The sequence below is a fragment of the Taurulus bubalis genome (genome assembly GCF_910589615.1).
Source record: "Taurulus bubalis genome assembly, chromosome: 14".
Taxonomy (NCBI): Eukaryota; Metazoa; Chordata; class Actinopteri; order Perciformes; family Cottidae; genus Taurulus; species Taurulus bubalis.
In genome coordinates, this window is record NC_136602.1 from 18,867 (window position 1) to 37,500 (window position 18,634).

Below are 18,634 nucleotides of genomic sequence, written 5' to 3' on the forward strand. Positions count from 1 at the left end.
AGAGAGACCAGTTAGACCAGCATGAGAGAGAGAGAGAGACCAGTTAGACCAGCATGAGAGAGAGAGAGAGACCAGTTAGACCAGCATGAGAGAGAGACCAGTTAGACCAGCATGAGAGAGAGAGACCAGTTAGACCAGCATGAGAGAGAGAGACCAGTTAGACCAGCATGAGAGAGAGAGACCTGTTAGACCAGCATGAGAGAGAGAGACCAGTTAGACCAGCATGAGAGAGAGAGACCTGTTAGACCAGCATGAGAGAGAGAGACCAGTTAGACCAGCATGAGAGAGAGAGACCAGTTAGACCAGCATGAGAGAGACCAGTTAGACCAGAGAGAGAGACCAGTTAGACCAGCATGAGAGAGAGAGACCAGTTAGACCAGCATGAGAGAGAGAGACCAGTTAGACCAGCATGAGAGAGAGAGACCAGTTAGACCAGAGAGAGAGACCAGTTAGACTAGCATGAGAGAGAGAGACCAGTTAGACCAGCATGAGAGAGAGAGACCAGTTAGACCAGCATGAGAGAGAGAGACCAGTTAGACCAGCATGAGAGAGAGAGACCAGTTAGACCAGCATGAGAGAGAGAGACCAGTTAGACCAGCATGAGAGAGAGAGAGAGACCAGTTAGACCAGCATGAGAGAGAGAGAGAGACCAGTTAGACCAGCATGAGAGAGAGAGACCAGTTAGACCAGCATGAGAGAGAGAGACCAGTTAGACCAGCATGAGAGAGAGAGAGAGACCAGTTAGACCAGCATGAGAGAGAGAGACCAGTTAGACCAGCATGAGAGAGAGAGAGAGACCAGTTAGACCAGCATGAGAGAGAGAGAGAGACCAGTTAGACCAGCATGAGAGAGAGAGACCAGTTAGACCAGCATGAGAGAGAGAGAGAGAGACCAGTTAGACCAGCATGAGAGAGAGAGACCAGTTAGACCAGCATGAGAGAGAGAGAGAGAGACCAGTTAGACCAGCATGAGAGAGAGAGAGAGACCTGTTAGACCAGCATGAGAGAGAGAGAGAGACCAGTTAGACCAGCATGAGAGAGAGAGAGAGACCAGTTAGACCAGCATGAGAGAGAGAGAGAGAGACCAGTTAGACCAGCATGAGAGAGAGAGACCAGTTAGACCAGCATGAGAGAGAGAGAGAGACCAGTTAGACCAGCATGAGAGAGAGAGACCAGTTAGACCAGCATGAGAGAGAGAGACCAGTTAGACCAGCATGAGACTGGTCTTGACTGGTTTTCCTAGTTCAGGTCATTTCAGGTGATGTGTCAGTAAAGATGTTCAGGATCACAAAAATTAGCTCTCATTTAGAAATGAGCCGGCTGTGGTTTTCATTAGTGGGTCTTCGTGTGTGTGTGTGTGTGTGTGTGTGTGTGTGTATAAAATGTGTAAACAAAAGTAGGGCTGTACGATATACCTGTGGAATTCAGTTTTCCCCACAGTATGAATTGTTGAGCTACTTACCTCTCATGTTAACTCACTTGACTCAGGGTGTGCAAAAAATGACATCGCCAAAAGGCATGCTGGGTAAATGGCACCGCCCACACAGAAAGACTTTCCTGTGCAGGAAGAAGTCTTTTCCTGTGCAGCACAGTGGGCGGGCTTTACCCATCATGCCTTTTGGCGATGTCATGCACACCCTGAGTCAACTTCTATCCGTGAGAAACGAGTAGCTCAGACCGCTGTACAGTGTCTGTGACTGTAAACATTAAATGTTGCTGCCGGCTGAAGAATGACAATAGTTGTTACAGCCGTGCATGCGCCATTAGAATCAAGGGATTCCCCTGGGTCCTAAATCCATCCAGTTTAGCTCCCTATGTACCAATCAAAACAGCTGCTGGCCAGTTGCCAGCGAGTGGTGAATAATGGTGGCGGTCCTTTTCGGCGTCAATAAATTATCGTGTTTATTTGGAAAAAAAATACCGTGATATACCGTGAAACCGCCAGAATCTTACAAAATACCGTGATATGACTTTTTAGCCATACCGCCCAGCCCTATATAAAAGGTTCCTTAAAACATAATAACAGTTCTATAAACGATCTGTACTGACTTTCCAGAGTGTGTTCCTATGGCAACCACGGCTCCGCTGGGATGGAAGTCTGCACAGTGACCGTGTTCCTGAGGGAGAGACAGAGCTGTGAATCATCCGTCCATCATCCCCCATCATCCGTCCATCATGCCCATCATCTGTCCATCGTCCCACAGTTATCTGTCCATAGTCCCACATCATCCGTCCATCATCCCCCATCATCCGTCCATCATCTGTCCATCGTCCCACAATTATCTGTCCATCGTCCCACATCATCCGTCCATCGTCCCCATCATCCGTCCATCATCTCCCATCATCCGTCCATCATCCCCCATCATCCGTCCATCATCCGTCCATCATCCGTCCATCGTCCCACAATTATCCGTCCATCGTCCCCCATCATCCGTCCATCGTCCCACATCATCCGTCCATCGTCCCACATTCATCCGTCCATCATCCCCCATCATCCGTCCATCATCCGTCCATCATCCGTCTATCGTCCCACAATTATCTGTCCATCGTCCCACATCATCCGTCCATCGTCCCCATCATCCGTCCATCATCTCCCATCATCCGTCCATCATCCCCCATCATCCGTCCATCATCCGTCCATCATCCGTCCATCATCCGTCTATCGTCCCACAATTATCTGTCCATCGTCCCACATCATCCGTCCATCGTCCCACATTCATCCGTCCATCATCCCCCATCATCCGTCCATCATCCGTCCATCATCCGTCTATCGTCCCACATTCATCCGTCCATCGTCACCTTACCTCTAGCGTGCGGCTCCATTGGAGGCTGTGATCCACTGAACTCCAGGCGAAGACCAGCCGGTCCTGAGCGCACGTCAGAAACATCCCTCTGGACGGGTGAGAGGCCAAACCCCACAGCTCATCTGTGTGACCCTGAACACATCACAACACACACTGAAGACCCTGAACACATCACAACACACACTGAAGACCCTGAACACATCACAAAACACACTGAAGACCCTGAACACATCACAAAACACACTGAAGACCCTGAACACATCACAACACACACTGAAGACCTTGAACACATCACAACACACACTGAAGACCCTGAACACATCACAACACACACTGAAGACCCTGAACACATCACAACACACACTGAAGACCCTGAACACATCACAAAACACACTGAAGACCCTGAACACATCACAACACACACTGAAGACCCTGAACACATCACAACACACACTGAAGACCCTGAACACATCACAAAACACACTGAAGACCCTGAACACATCTCAGTATATTGAGCGGAGCGACTACGAATCGATATTGATCTCAAAATGGTCACAAATGAGCAGTGGTGGCCGTCAGGGCCTGGTAAGCCTTCTCTGCTGGCCTAAGCAGGATCACAAAGTTATATCTATTTTATAATTAAATATTTTTAAATGTTTTATAATTAAAAGTTATAGCTAGTTATAGCTATAGTTAAACAGCTGATCGAGACTATGACTCAGACGGCACTGAACCCGCAGGTAGAAAATTCACGGCCCGCCACTGCAAATGAGTATTATTGATTTTATTTATGTGAGCCAGAAAGGCTAATTTTCATCTTTCAGTTTATTAAATTAGAACAGAGGTAGAACATTTGAGTTAAAGGGTCACATGCTGCCCATCTCAAGGGGATAACGCATACATAATGACAATATATCTCTATGTTTGTCTCTATGTCCACTATGACCCGGTCCAGTCCACTCCGACCCGGTCCAGTCCACTCCGACCCGGTCCAGTCCAGTCCACTATGACCCGGTCCAGCGCTTCTACGAGAGGCTAACAATGTAATTGGCTGTAGTGGTGTCTGTCATGGGCATCAACTCAAGGAACTCATTGAAGCGTGTGAGCTAGTTTTTGTATAGTTTAAGTACTTTTGTAGATCTCAGCCCTCATCTGTGTTCACGACCACAACAGCATCACCTACAACAGAGAAATGCTCCTAAGCATCAGGAGCCACAGTCCATGTGAGCCACCGCCGCAGATCTCTGACCAGCCAAACATCAACGACTGCAACGTGATCCGCTTCAGTGACCCGGCTTTTGTCCGAGTCTTAGTGGTCATTGTGCAGATAAAGACGGGGACAGCTGTCTTCTGGGTACCAGAGGGACATTGAGACCTGCAGATCTGTGGCCGGGGACTTAACCAGGCCAATCAACTGCACCAACACGTGCAGCTCAACACATGGAGTGAAAACCTATTGGATCACCACGAACCACAAAGCCCTCCTCGTTTGCCATTCAGACCACTCCTCCATCCAGACCATGACTAAAGATACAGACAACCTAAACACATTACGACACACAATACAGCGTCCCTGAACACATCACGATCACAAGTTACTAACCCTCACAGCATATTGGTCTCCATCACTAACGATAATGCACTCTGACGCGGCCTCACCTGGACCTCCACCTGGAAGCCGTCATTGAAGGTTCCTCTGAGGATGAAGTTACGAGACGTCCCGACCAGAAACTCGTCCCCCTTCCCCTCAGACACTGCTCTGATGGTTCCGTACTGATCCGGCACCTGGAGACAAACAGTCGTGTGACCTTAGTCAGGTTACATGAATACATAATAAAGTCTTTTGTAACTTTGTAAATCATCTTGTTTTAACCAAATTGCAGCAAATAAATAGTTAGTGGATTTAGTTGTGTTGGTTATGATGAGGGTTCAATGAGTGTCCTCACAAAGATACAAGGTTGAGTGTATGTGTGTGTGTGTGTGTGTGTGTGTGTGTGTGACCTCGATGTCCCGGTCAGCTCTCAGTTCGTGGTCCCACAGGATAATTTTTCGGTCTTTCCCTCCTCCGGTCAGCAGAGTGCCGCTCCTCATTTCACACACACAGAACACACTGCCCTCGTGACCTTTGACCTGCCGACTGATCTGAAACGCTGCACACACACACACACACACACACACACACACACACACACACACACACACACACACACACACACCTAAATGTTGCTGATGTGTTTTCTATCAGAAACAGCAGCTCCACATTTCCAGGTCTGTGGACTCTGTTTGGAGGTGCAGTTCCAGCATCAACCACCAGAAAGCAGCAGATCGCACACAAAACATTTAACCCTAACCCTAAAGGAAAGGAGCTTCAATGCTTCCTTACTTAGCTCCTTTAGCATAGGAAACACTGGACCTTCCTTTACTAAAGTAAAGGAGCTTCAATTGTTCCTTACTTGCTTTGATGAAAGAGTTAAACTGGACGAGCTCTTCAGTCTGACTCATGTTTCTGATTATCATCTTTTAATCAACTATTTAGTACAATAAAACATCAAGTCAACACTTCTAGTTACACTGAGTTGTGTTTCATAAACTATTGTCTGCATATTCTTATAAATCAGATTATAATCTGCATATAAACCATAACATAAAGGGATATGAGACATTGTTAGTGTGAGAACGTATTTAATGCATCATGTTTGAAACTGAAGAGAGACAGTTTAGTAGCTTTGTACTCTGAAAAATACACTTTCATATTCCTTCTTTCATTTCTATTCCAACCTCGTTAATAAAGTAATACTATGACCCAGGTTGTTTATATTAATAAAGTTTTTTGCCAACTCCTCCTCAACGCTGGGTCCGATTCTTACAAAATGTTCTGTAGATCATTATTGGTTAAATTTCATCAAAAGTTATCAAAAGCTTATCTCATTGTGTTCAGAAGGGCAACAAAGTAGCCCTAGCAATACGTTTGACATAGAAATACAAAATTTGGGAGGCGTAATTAACACATGTAAACTTAAAAATAACTCTCTTGGGACCATGCTCTAAAGCAGGGATTCCCAAAGTGTGGCAAAAAAAAATCCCTTTGTAAGATTTACATTTAATTACAATTAAAAACGTACAATTTCATAAATAGATGCACTTCCGGTCCGGCCGCCAGACTGTCTTTTACTACACACTAGCTAGCCTAGCTTGTGCACCTAGCGTCATTTCATTCATTCAGCAACATCATGAAAATATGTTAAACTGGCTGAAATCAGGAAGCTGTCAGGTGGGACATCTGAAGCTATCAGTAATAAAAGAGGAGATGGACAGAGAGAGAGGGAGGAACCGGAGGGAGAGAACCGGAGAGGTGCTGGGGAGAGACCGGGAGAAGAAACCGACCGGGAGTCTGAGAAAGAGGAGACGAGGAGACCGAGAAGGAGGAAGAGATATCAGACAAACCGGGAGCACAGAGACCATCGAAGAGTCAAGGTGAAGAAAGAGGAAACGAGAGTGAGCATCAGACTGGGAAAAAGAGAGGAAACATGATGACAATTCTCTGGGTCTGGGCTTCACTTGGATTGGAATGCAGATTGCCCGAAGCCACAGTGCGTGTTGTGCAGTGAGGTTCTGGCTAACAGCTGTCTGAAGACTCTTATTTGCGCCGCCACCTGAACACCAGCATGCCAGTGCAAGTCAGAAGCCCCTTACATTTTTTAGATCAAAATTGGAAGAGTTACAAAACAGCCAAAACAATTGCAGTCTCATTCATGTGTTGGGTCTACACAACATGCACTATGGGCTTCATATCTGCTCAGTTAACCCTATGGACTCCTCCTTTTTTATTTATATCTGTTTCTGAGCCTATGTGCCACTCTTTGTTCTTTACGTGGCTTATTGTGTTTAAGTAAATGAATAAAGTAAAATGCAATCTGCCTCTGAGCCTGTGCGTGTGTCCTCGCCATCCTTATTGCTCTTTAAAAGTGACACCTTGTGTAACTGAAATTTTGTGTCTATTTATAGGCCAAATTGCCATAGTTTCCCAGTAGGTGGCGCTATGTCTATGAGTTAATATCGGCATGCAGAAGTCTTCAAGCCATGACTCATAAAGCATGTAAACTTTGGGTATGATCGCGTTTTCCGATTGTACTGACCACATGTGAAGTGGATCTGATAAATTCCCTAGCAGGAGGCCGTGGTCAAAACGTCTGCCTATGAAAGCTCAGTGTTTAATTTAAGTGTTTGAGTAACAGCAAATTGACCCCACTTTTCTCTTTCAACCTCTGTACTCATGGAACGTCCTTTTGTTTCACTCACTTGCCTTCGCCAATGTGTATTACTATATTGCTGCCAGACCTTCCAGCACAAGCAATCGGATTAGAGACCTGCATTTACTTTGACAGTCTGTTGTGTGACAAACACTAGAGCACATTCACACATATTATGTAATAAATTAAAAAAAAAAAATGTTTACAGGCTTTTATCTAAAATAGCAGTCAGAGATACACTCAAAACATTCAAGGTTTAAGCCCCTGCAAAATTACACGACGACGCTGCTCCACAAATGAAATATATCGTCTAACCCGGTCAAGCAAGTTCCAGGTCACGTCAACCAGCATCCAGCAAGTACCTCCACGTGCGTGAAGCGAGGGCCCGATCAATGCTGCATGCAGATTTAATAGTTTTTGTGGTTGTAGTTTTTTTTGTCATTTTGTTCCCTTTTCTTGCTTTGGATTTTAATTGCATATTTATTTGACATCGTGTTGTCGTATTTTGCACAGACCCAAGGAAAACTAGTTTCTAACTTGGTTGTAACGAATGGGGATTCCAGGTAAATAAATAAATAATCACCTCTGGGTCCCTTCCCAGTGGGGGTCTCAGCAGAGCTCCTTGTCCAGACCAGCAGGACCCCTCCTGAGTCTCCGGTCAGGATGTCTCCACTACTAAGGAACGCCAGACACTGAACGAATTTCGGCTTCTCGTATTTCTGAGAAAAGGACAGGAAACAGGATCAGAATTAGACCAGGACTAAAGAGTTAGACCAGGACTACAGACTGGGACTCAACAGATCAGGACTACAGACTGGGACTACAGCATTAAACCAGAACTACAGACTGAGAATAGAAATTTAGACTAGAAGTATAGACCTAGACAAAAGAGTAAGACCAGAATGACAGCCTGGTACTACAGAGTGAGACCAGAACTATAGATCCAGTAAAACAAGGACTAGAGAGTTACACCAGGTCTTTCAATCAGAGGATTGGTGGTTCGAGCCCCGGCTCCGCTAGTCCATGTGTCCTTGAGCAAGACACTTAACCCCTAACTGCTCCCCGTTGCTGTGTCTACAGTGTATAGAGCAAACATGTAAGTCGCTTTGGATAAAAGAGTCAGCTAAATGAAATGTAACTACAGACTGTAAAACAGAGTCACACCAGGACTACTGGTATAGACCAGGACTACAGAGTTAGATCAGGATTACAAACTGTAAAATAGAGTTAGACTGGGACTATAGCGTTAAACCAGGACAACAGCCTGGTATTACAGAGTGAGACCAGAACTACAGATATAGTAAAACAAGTACTAGAGAGTATAGTTAGGGCTGGTTCAGGTTCATAGTTCCAACTGAATTTCCTGGGTTTCTATGAAGTTTGAGTTTAAAGACTGATAAGGTTAATATTCATGTGGATGTCGGCAATGATAGAAGTCAATTGAATCCAACAATGAGATAAGGCTGTCAGAGTACAGGAACCCACTCACTGCTTTAACCACACCCTCGACCTTGTTCTTGCATATGGCATTAACATAGAACATTACTTTTTAGTCCTGGTCTAACTTTGTATTCTCAGTCTGTAGTTCCTTCCTCCCTGCTAGAACATTTAATAATCTTTCCACAGAACCCTCTTTTATCAGACCATTGCCTCATATCTTTTGAGTTTATACTGCCGGATTGTACGCCGTTAGGCAAAAGTTTCTACACCAGATGTCTAACTGACAGTGTTGTTGCTAGATTTAAGGAAGCGATTCCTTCTGTATTTGATTCATTACCATGTCTCAATATAACAGAGGACTCTTGCGCGAACTTTACTCCCTCCCAGATTGATCAGTTCGTCGATGGTGCTACTGGCTCACTGAGAGTGACACTGGACTCGTATGGCGTTCCAACGGTCTGGAGGAGTCCCGGTTGGTTTGGCGGGATAGTCTGAGAACATATAAGAAGGCCCTCCGTAATGCCAGAGGAGCCTACTACTCATCACTAATAGAGAAAAACAAGAGCAACCCTAGGTTTCTCTTTAGCACTGTGGCCAGGCTGGCTGAGAGTCATAGCTCGGTGGATCCGTGTATTCCTATAGACCTCAGTAGTAATGACTTCATGAACTTCTTCAATGGTAAGATTCTGGCTATTAGAGGCAGGCTCGGTGATCTCCTGCTCTCGACTGCTGCCGGTCCATCCTCAGGTGGGATGGCCATGGAGGAGGCTGTGGGCGATGTTGTGTGTCTGGATGGATTTTTTACCATCAACCTTGACCAACTGTCTTCAATGGTTTCTACTTCTAAATCTTCTACCCGTCTCCTGGACCCTGTTCCGACTAAGCTGTTTAAGGAAGATTTACCTTTAATTAGCAGCGTTCTACTAGATATTATCAATGGGTCTTTACTAATGGGTCATGTACCACAGTCTTTCATAGTTTTACCTTTAGTTATTACCTCTCTACTAGATAGTATCAATGGGTCTTTACTAATGGGTCATGTACCACAGTCTTAAAGTTTTACCTTTAGTTAGTGCCTCTAGATATAATCAATGGGTCTTTACTAACGGGTCATGTACCACAGTCTTTTAAAGTAGCTGTAATTAAACCTCTTCTTGAGAAGCCCACTCTGGATCCAGATGTGTTGGCTAACTACAGACCTATCTCTAACCTTCCCTTCCTCTCTAAGATACTGGAGAAGGTAGTCGCAAACCAGGTGTGTGACTTTTTACATAACAATAGTTTATTTGAGAAGTTTCAGTCAGGATTTAGAAAGCATCATAGCACAGAGACACTAGTGACAATTACTAATGACCTTCTAGTCGCATCAGATAGTGGACTTGTCTCTGTACTGGTATTGTTAGACCTTAGTGCTGATAAAGGACTTGTCTCTGTTCTGGTCTTGTTAGACCTTAGTGCTGATAAAGGACTTGTCTCTGTTCTGGTCTTGTTAGACCTTAGTGCTGATAAAGGACTTGTCTCTGTACTTGTTAGACCTTAGTGCTGATAAAGGACTTGTCTCTGTTCTGGTCTTGTTAGACCTTAGTGTTGATAAAGGACTTGTCTCTGTTCTGGTCTTGTTAGACCTTAGTGCTGATAAAGGACTTGTCTCTGTTCTGGTCTTGTTAGACCTTCGTGCTGATAAAGGACTTGTCTCTGTTCTGGTCTTGTTAGACCTTAGTGCTGATAAAGGACTTGTCTCTGTTCTGGTCTTGTTAGACCTTAGTGCTGATAAAGGACTTGTCTCTGTACAGGTCTTGTTAGACCTTAGTGCTGATAAAGGACTTGTCTCTGTTCTGGTCTTGTTAGACCTTAGTGCTGATGAAAGACTTGTCTCTGTTCTGGTCTTGTTAGACCTTAGTGTTGATAAAGGACTTGTCTCTGTTCTTGTCTTGTTAGACCTTAGTGCTGATAAAGGACTTGTCTCTGTTCTTGTCTTGTTAGACCTTAGTGCTGATAAAGGACTTGTCTCTGTTCTTGTCTTGTTAGACCTTAGTGCTGATAAAGGACTTGTCTCTGTTCTTGTTAGACCTTAGTGCTGATAAAGGACTTGTCTCTGTACTTGTTAGACCTTAGTGCTGATAAAGGACTTGTCTCTGTTCTGGTCTTGTTAGACCTTCGTGCTGATAAAGGACTTGTCTCTGTTCTGGTCTTGTTAGACCTTAGTGCTGATAAAGGACTTGTCTCTGTTCTGGTCTTGTTAGACCTTAGTGCTGATAAAGGACTTGTCTCTGGTCTTGTTAGACCTTAGTGCTGATAAAGGACTTGTCTCTGTTCTGGTCTTGTTAGACCTTAGTGCTGATAAAGGACTTGTCTCTGGTCTTGTTAGACCTTAGTGCTGATAAAGGACTTGTCTCTGGTCTTGTTAGACCTTAGTGCTGATAAAGGACTTGTCTCTGGTCTTGTTAGACCTTAGTGCTGATAAAGGACTTGTCTCTGTTCTTGTCTTGTTAGACCTTAGTGCTGATAAAGGACTTGTCTCTGTTCTTGTTAGACCTTAGTGCTGATAAAGGACTTGTCTCTGTACTTGTTAGACCTTAGTGCTGATAAAGGACTTGTCTCTGTTCTGGTCTTGTTAGACCTTCGTGCTGATAAAGGACTTGTCTCTGTTCTGGTCTTGTTAGACCTTAGTGCTGATAAAGGACTTGTCTCTGTTCTGGTCTTGTTAGACCTTAGTGCTGATAAAGGACTTGTCTCTGGTCTTGTTAGACCTTAGTGCTGATAAAGGACTTGTCTCTGTTCTGGTCTTGTTAGACCTTAGTGCTGATAAAGGACTTGTCTCTGGTCTTGTTAGACCTTAGTGCTGATAAAGGACTTGTCTCTGGTCTTGTTAGACCTTAGTGCTGATAAAGGACTTGTCTCTGGTCTTGTTAGACCTTAGTGCTGATAAAGGACTTGTCTCTGTTCTTGTCTTGTTAGACCTTAGTGCTGATAAAGGACTTGTCTCTGTACTTGTTAGACCTTAGTGCTGATAAAGAACTTGTCTCTGGTCTTGTTAGACCTTAGTGCTGATAAAGGACTTGTCTCTGGTCTTGTTAGACCTTAGTGCTGATAAAGGACTTGTCTCTGGTCTTGTTAGACCTTAGTGCTGATAAAGGACTTGTCTCTGGTCTTGTTAGACCTTAGTGCTGATAAAGGACTTGTCTCTGTTCTTGTCTTGTTAGACCTTAGTGCTGATAAAGGACTTGTCTCTGTACTTGTTAGACCTTAGTGCTGATAAAGGACTTGTCTCTATTCTGGTCTTGTTAGACCATAGTGCTGATAAAGTACTTGTCTCTGTTCTGGTCTTGTTAGACCTTAGTGCTGAAAAAGGACTTGTCTCTGTTCTTGTCTTGTTAGACCTTAGTGCTGATAAAGGACTTGTCTCTGTACTTGTTAGACCTTAGTGCTGATAAAGAACTTGTCTCTGTTCTGGTCTTGTTAGACCTTAGTGCTGATAAAGGACTTGTCTCTGTTCTGGTCTTGTTAGACCTTAGTGCTGATAAAGGACTTGTCTCTGTTCTGGTCTTGTTAGACCTTAGTGCTGATAAAGAACTTGTCTCTGTTCTGGTCTTGTTAGACCTTAGTGCTGATAAAGGACTTGTCTCTGTACTGGTCTTGTTAGACCTTAGTGCTGATAAAGGACTTGTCTCTGTTCTGGTCTTGTTAGACCTTAGTGCTGATAAAGGACTTGTCTCTGTTCTGGTCTTGTTAGACCTTAGTGCTGATAAAGGACTTGTCTCTGTACTGGTCTTGTTAGACCTTAGTGCTGATAAAGGACTTGTCTCTGTACTGCTCTTGTTAGACCTTAGTGCAGCGTTTGACACCATTGACCATGACATCTTATTAGAGAGACTAGACCAGTCAATTGGTATTAAAGGTACAGCACTAAGCTGGTTTAAGTCGTATTTATCAGATCGATCTCAGTTTGTATTTGTAAACGATGAGGCCTCGATGACCACCACCGTTAGTCATGGACTTCCAAAAGGTGCTGTGCTTGGACCAATTTTATTCACCTTATATATGCTTCCTTTAGGCAATATTATCAGAAAACACTCCATAAACTTTCATTGTTATGCCGATGATACTCAATTATGTCTGTCGATCAAGCCAGATGAAATCCTCCAGGTCGCTAAACTTCAAGTGTGTCTTAAAGACATCAAAACCTGGATGACCTGCAACTTCCTGATGTTGAACTCGGACAAGACTTAAGTTATTTTACTCGGCCGCATTTCACCTCATTCACGCATTTGTTACTTCTAGACTGGATTACTGCAACTCCTTATTGTCAGGCTGCTCTAATTAAATCTCTCCAGTTGATCCAGAATGCTGCAGCTCGTGTACTAACGAAAACTAAGAAAAGAGATCACATTATTCCTGTATTAGCTGCTCTGCACTGGTTCCCTGTAAAATCAAGTATCAAATTTAAAATCCTTCTCTTCACCTACAAAACCTTAATTGGTTTATCATATCTTAAGGAGCTTATAGTCCCATATTACCCCACTACAGAGCTCATATATATGGGTTGACTATGTAAATTGTATGATGTTGTTGACATCAAGGGTCCTGGGACAGATGATGTCGTACAATGAACATGTTGTAAAAAGGGCTCTGTAAAGCCCTCTCACAAATTTGGGATTTGGGGCTTTCCAAATAAAATTAAATATTATTGAAATTTAATATTTTTATAATTACAATTTCAATGCGTTTATGAAAAATGTAAATGAAAAATAAAAACATGTCCTCACCCCAAAGATTCCCTGTTTACGAGCCAGCGAGTTCCCGGACCACGTCCAGAAGAAAATGTGGGACTTGCCACAGGTGACGATGGTGTTCGGGTCAGTCGGGTGAAACTCCACAGCCAGGACCACCTCATTCGTGGTCTGAAACACATGAGTTACAACCAGCTCAGTGTAAGAAAAACTAATATGTTTTCCAGCAAACTGTGTTACACTGCAGGAAAATATGCATACATAAATAAAAAACATCGCAAAAAAGACAAATAATATCATAGAACATTACACACTGGTTCTATGCAGTAATGAGAGAGTGAGTGTTCACCTTGATCTCAGCGATCTTGGACTTCTTCTGCCAATCCCAAACTGTCAACATGTGATCGTTGCAGTCGTCAATAACACTCAGGTGTTGACCAGAGTCCTGACAGAGAGACATAAGGGTGGACATTTAAATCTGAATATGAAAGTTTGTGATGTACAGAACTACAAAGCTATACTCACAGCTTTGGAGAAGGCCAGCGAGCCGACGCCTCGTTCGAACGTTCCCAACCCGACGACCTGCAAAGTGGAGAGACTGACGCTGTCCCAGATACGAACCTGAGGCTGCAGAGCCTGAACACACCCAAAAGCCAACGTCTATTTAGTCTTAGTCACATTTTTAAGAAGTTATTAAATTGTGTTTGTCCTCACCCGTCCATCTTTGTCCACTCCGGCAATCTGTCCTGTAGCGATCCGGATTTTATCAGGATGGATGGCGAGACTGGGGCAGAGAGACAGAGACAGGATGTCATGAAATATATATATATATATATATATACATATATATATATATATATATATACACACACACACACACACATTATCGTTCAAAAGTTTGGGGTCACCCAGACAATTTCGTGTTTTCCATGACAACTCACACTTTTATTTATCAAATGAGTTGCAAAATGAATAGAAAATATAGTCAAGACATTGACAAGAATAGAAATAACGATTTTTATTTGAAATATTAATTTTGTTCTTCAAACTTTGCTTTCGTCAAAGAATGCTCCATTTGCAGCAATTCCAGCGTTGAAGACCTTTGGCATTCTAGCTGTTAATTTGTTGAGGTAATCTGTAGAAACTTCACCCCACGTTCCTGAAGCTCCTCCCACAAGTTGGATGGGCTTGATGGGCACTTCTTGCGTTTTACGGTCAAGCTGCTCTCACAACAGCTCAATGGGATTGAGATCTGGTGGCTGCTGGCAACTCATTACAGACAGCAGGCCAGCTGGCTGCTTCTTCCCTAAAGAGTTCTTGCATCATTTGGAGGTGTGCTTTGGGTCATTGTCCTGTTGTAGGAGGAAATTGGCTCCAATCAAGTGCGGTCCACTCCGTTGCAAAACGGAGTGATAGCCTTCCTTATTTAAAATCCCTTTTACCTTGTACAAATCTCCCACTTTGCCAGCACCAAAGCAGCCCCAGACCATCGCATTACTCCACCATGCTTAGCAGATGGCGTTCAGGCTCTTCCAGCATCTTTTCACCTGCGTCTCACAAATGTTCTTCTGTGTGATCCAAACACCTCACACTTTGGAAAAAAGTGTTATGGACAGACGAATCAATCTTCCTCTGTCCAATGTCTGTGTTCTTTAGCCCATATCAATCTTTTCTTTTTCTTTGCCACTCTGCCTAGAAGGCCAGCATCCCGGAGTTGCTCTTCACTGTAGACGTTGACACTGGCGTTTTGTGGGTACCATTTAAAGAAGCTGCCAATTGAGGACCTGTGAGGCGTCTATTATCTTTTATCTAATATACTTTTCTTCTTGCTGAATTGTGCACCAGGGCCTCCCACTTCTGTCTACTCTGGTTAGAGCCTGTTTGTGCTGTTCTCTGAAGGGAGTAGGACACACCGTTGTAGGACATTTTTAGTTTCTTTGCAATTTCTGGCATGGAATAGCCTTCATCTCTAAGAACAAGAACAGACTGGAGAGTTTCACATGAAAGTTCTCTTTTTCTGGCCATTTTGAGAGTATAATGGAACCCACAAATGTGATGCTCCAGATACTCAACTAGCTCAAAGGAAGGCCAGTTGTATAGCTTCTCTCACCAGCTTAACTGTTTTAAGTTGTGCTAACATAATTGCACAAGGGTTTTCTAATCATCCGTTAGTCTTCTATGCGATGAGCAAACACAATGTACCATTAGAACACTGAGTGATAGTTGCTAGAAATGGGCCTCTATACACCTATGCAGATATTTCATTAAAAACCAGACGTTTCCACCTAGAATAGTCATTTACCACATTAACAATGTATAGTGCATTTCTGATTCATTTAATGTTATCTTCATTGAAAAAAACAGTGTTTTTCTTTGAAAAATAAGGACATTTCTAAGTGACCCCAAACTTTTGAACAGTAGTGTAGGGTTAGACATATACACACAAAAAAAAAAAAAAAAAAATATATATATATATATATATATATATATACATATATATATATATATACATATACATATATATATATATATACATATATATATATATATACACATATATATATATATATATATATATATATATACACACATACACGCACATATCTACTTATAGTGTTTTTCTCACCACTTGACACAGTCAGTGTGTCCAAGGTAATGTCTCTGAGTTCGTTCTTCGTAGTTAAACAGAACGACGACAGAGGCAATAAAGTAAACGATTTCTCCGGTTGGAAGGAGGTAAATGTTGGCTCTGCAGTCTCTGCCACGGTAACCATACCTGCAGGGAGTCAAGGAAGCACCTGGAAAACACCTGGAGATCTACTAAAGACATACTGATGATCTTCTGATGCTTCACTAAAGATCTACTGAAGACCTACTGATGATTTACTGAAGCTTTTCTAAAGATCTACTCAAGATATTGTGTTGGTTTACTCAAAATCTATTGATGAAATACTGAAGGTTTACTGAAGATCAACTAAGGAGTTTAAACTTCCCACAAAAACTTCTTTTAGCTTTAAACTACAAATGCAATTTTTTATTTTATAACTTTCGCTCACAATTATCAACCAATGTAAATTGTTATTAAGTTTACTTCTATTTATGCTACTGTGTAACAGCGTTTTCTGTGTACAGAGTGAAGGATACACCCATTCCAGCTTGAGTCTTTCTGAAGGAAGTTCTGTCCGAACATCTTCGTAGTTCTGCACATCTGAAGGGATGAACATGGTGATCGGTCGACCACGCATGAACATCTTAATGTGATTCCCCTCTAAAACGGCCGACAGAAACACAAAGAAACACAAACAAGTTGGAGAAGAAAGATTCAATGTGGAAATAAATGTATAATCAAAGCATAAGAATAATGCTGCTGATTTAAAACCATTCGCTATTGAGTGAATTTACAGGCTAATTTATACCCAACTTCTGTGGCTGATAAAGACTAATTATGACAAAGGGCGGATATCATGGAGAGATAACACAACAAGCCTAAGGCTGAAAGAGACACAAAATAACTTCAAACAGTACGGTTGCGTTCTGTCTCTTTGCGGTCATTTTATGTCCCTGTGGCCTCTCATTGGAGTTGTCTTGAATCGTTGAGGTTGTTTTCTGTGTCTTTGTGGTTGTTTTTTGTTTCTTTTTGGTTGTCTTTATATCTTTGAGTTTGTTTCCTGTCTCCTTGTAGTTATTTTCTGTCTCCTTGTAGTTCTTTTCTGTTTCTTTGTTTTCTGTCTCGTTGTGGTTGTTTTCTGTCTCGTTGTGATTGTTTTCTGTCTTTGTTGTTGTTTTCTGTCTCTTTGTGGTCGTCTATATATCTTTGAGGTTGTTTTCTGTCTCTTTGTTGTTGTTTTCTGTATTTGTTGTTGTTTTCTGTCTCGTTGTGGTTGTTGTCCGTCTTTGTGGTTGTTTTCTGTCTCTTTGTGGTCGTCTATATATCTTGGAGGTTGTTTTCTGTCTTTGCTGTTTTCTGTCTCTTTGCTGTGGTCATCTATATATCTTTGTGGTTGTGTTTTTGTCTCTGTGGTTGTTTTCTGTCTCTTTGTGGTCATCTATACATCTTTGTGGTTGTGTTTCTGTCTCTGTGGTTGTGTTTTCTATCTCTTTGTGGTTGTTTTCTGTCTCTGTGGTTGTTTTCTGTCTCTTTGTGGTCGTCTATATATCTTTGTGGTTGTTTTCTGTCTCTTTGTGGTCGTCTATATATCTTTGTGGTTGTTTTCTGTCTCTTTGTGGTTGTCTATATATCTTTGTGGTTGTTTTCTGTCTCTTTGTGGTCGTCTATATATCTTTGTGGTTGTTTTCTGTCTCTTTGTGGTCATCTATATATCTTTGTGGTTGTTTTCTGTCTCTTTGTGGTTGTCTATATATCTTTGTGGTTGTTTTCTGTCTCTTTGTGGTCGTCTATATATCTTTGTGGTTGTTTTCTGTCTCTTTGTGGTCGTCTATATATCTTTGTGGTTGTTTTCTGTCTCTTTGTGGTCGTCAATATATCTTTGTGGTTGTGCTTTTGTCTCTTTGTGGTCGTCTTTATTTCTTTGTGGTTGTTTTCTGTCTCTTTGTGGTCGTCTATATATCTTGGAGGTTGTTTTCTGTCTTTGCTGTTTTCTGTCTCTTTGTTGTGGTCATCTATATATCTTTGTGGTTGTTTTCTGTCTCTTAGTGGTCATCTATATATCTTTGTGGTTGTGTTTTTGTCTCTTAGTGGTCATCTATATATCTTTGTGGTTGTTTTCTGTCTCTTAGTGGTCATCTATATATCTTTGTGGTTGTGTTTTTGTCTCTTAGTGGTCATCTATATATCTTTGTGGTTGTTTTCTGTCTCTTAGTGGTCATCTATATATCTTTGTGGTTGTTTTCTGTCTCTTAGTGGTCATCTATATATCTTTGTGGTTGTGTTTTTGTCTCTTTGTGGTTGTTTTCTGTCTCTTTGTTGTGGTTGTCTATATATCTTTGTGGTTGTTTTCTGTCTCTTAGTGGTCATCTATATATCTTTGTGGTTGTTTTCTGTCTCTTTGTGGTTGTTTTCTGTCTCTTTGTGGTTGTGTTTTTGTCTCATTGTGGTTGTGTTTTTGTCTCATTGTGGTTGTGTTCTGTCTCTTTGTGGTCGTCTATATATCTTGGAGGTTGTGTTTTTGTCTCTTTGTGGTCGTCTTTATTTCTTTGTGGTTGTTTTTTGTCTCTTTGTGGTCGTCTTTATTTCTTTGTGGTTGTTTTCTGTCTCTTTGTGGTCGTCTTTATTTCTTTGCGGTTGTTTTCTGTCTCTTTGTGGTTGTTTTCTGTCTCTTTGTGGTCGTCTATATATCTTTGTGGTTGTGTTTTTGTCTCTTTGTGGTCGTCTATATATCTTTGTGGTTGTGTTTTTGTCTCTTTGTGGTCGTCTATATATCTTTGTGGTTGTGTTTTTGTCTCTTTGTGGT

The 18,634-nt window shown here is 42.3% G+C and overlaps 1 protein-coding gene across 1 annotated transcript in view; it reads right to left on the reverse strand.

The window, feature by feature from the left end:
- Positions 1-18,634, reverse strand: part of eml4 (EMAP like 4) — a 44,837-nt gene that overhangs the window by 9,105 nt on the left and 17,098 nt on the right. Inside the window, exons 8-18 of the mRNA XM_079230002.1 lie at positions 16,368-16,491; positions 15,850-15,999; positions 13,938-14,007; positions 13,749-13,859; positions 13,573-13,668; positions 13,260-13,394; positions 7,637-7,772; positions 4,805-4,953; positions 4,463-4,588; positions 2,804-2,935; positions 2,049-2,116 (exon numbers count right to left, since the gene is read on the reverse strand). Of these exons, the coding sequence (XP_079086128.1) occupies positions 2,049-2,116; positions 2,804-2,935; positions 4,463-4,588; positions 4,805-4,953; positions 7,637-7,772; positions 13,260-13,394; positions 13,573-13,668; positions 13,749-13,859; positions 13,938-14,007; positions 15,850-15,999; positions 16,368-16,491 (1,297 nt within the window). The remainder of the gene's footprint in view (positions 1-2,048; positions 2,117-2,803; positions 2,936-4,462; positions 4,589-4,804; positions 4,954-7,636; positions 7,773-13,259; positions 13,395-13,572; positions 13,669-13,748; positions 13,860-13,937; positions 14,008-15,849; positions 16,000-16,367; positions 16,492-18,634) is intronic.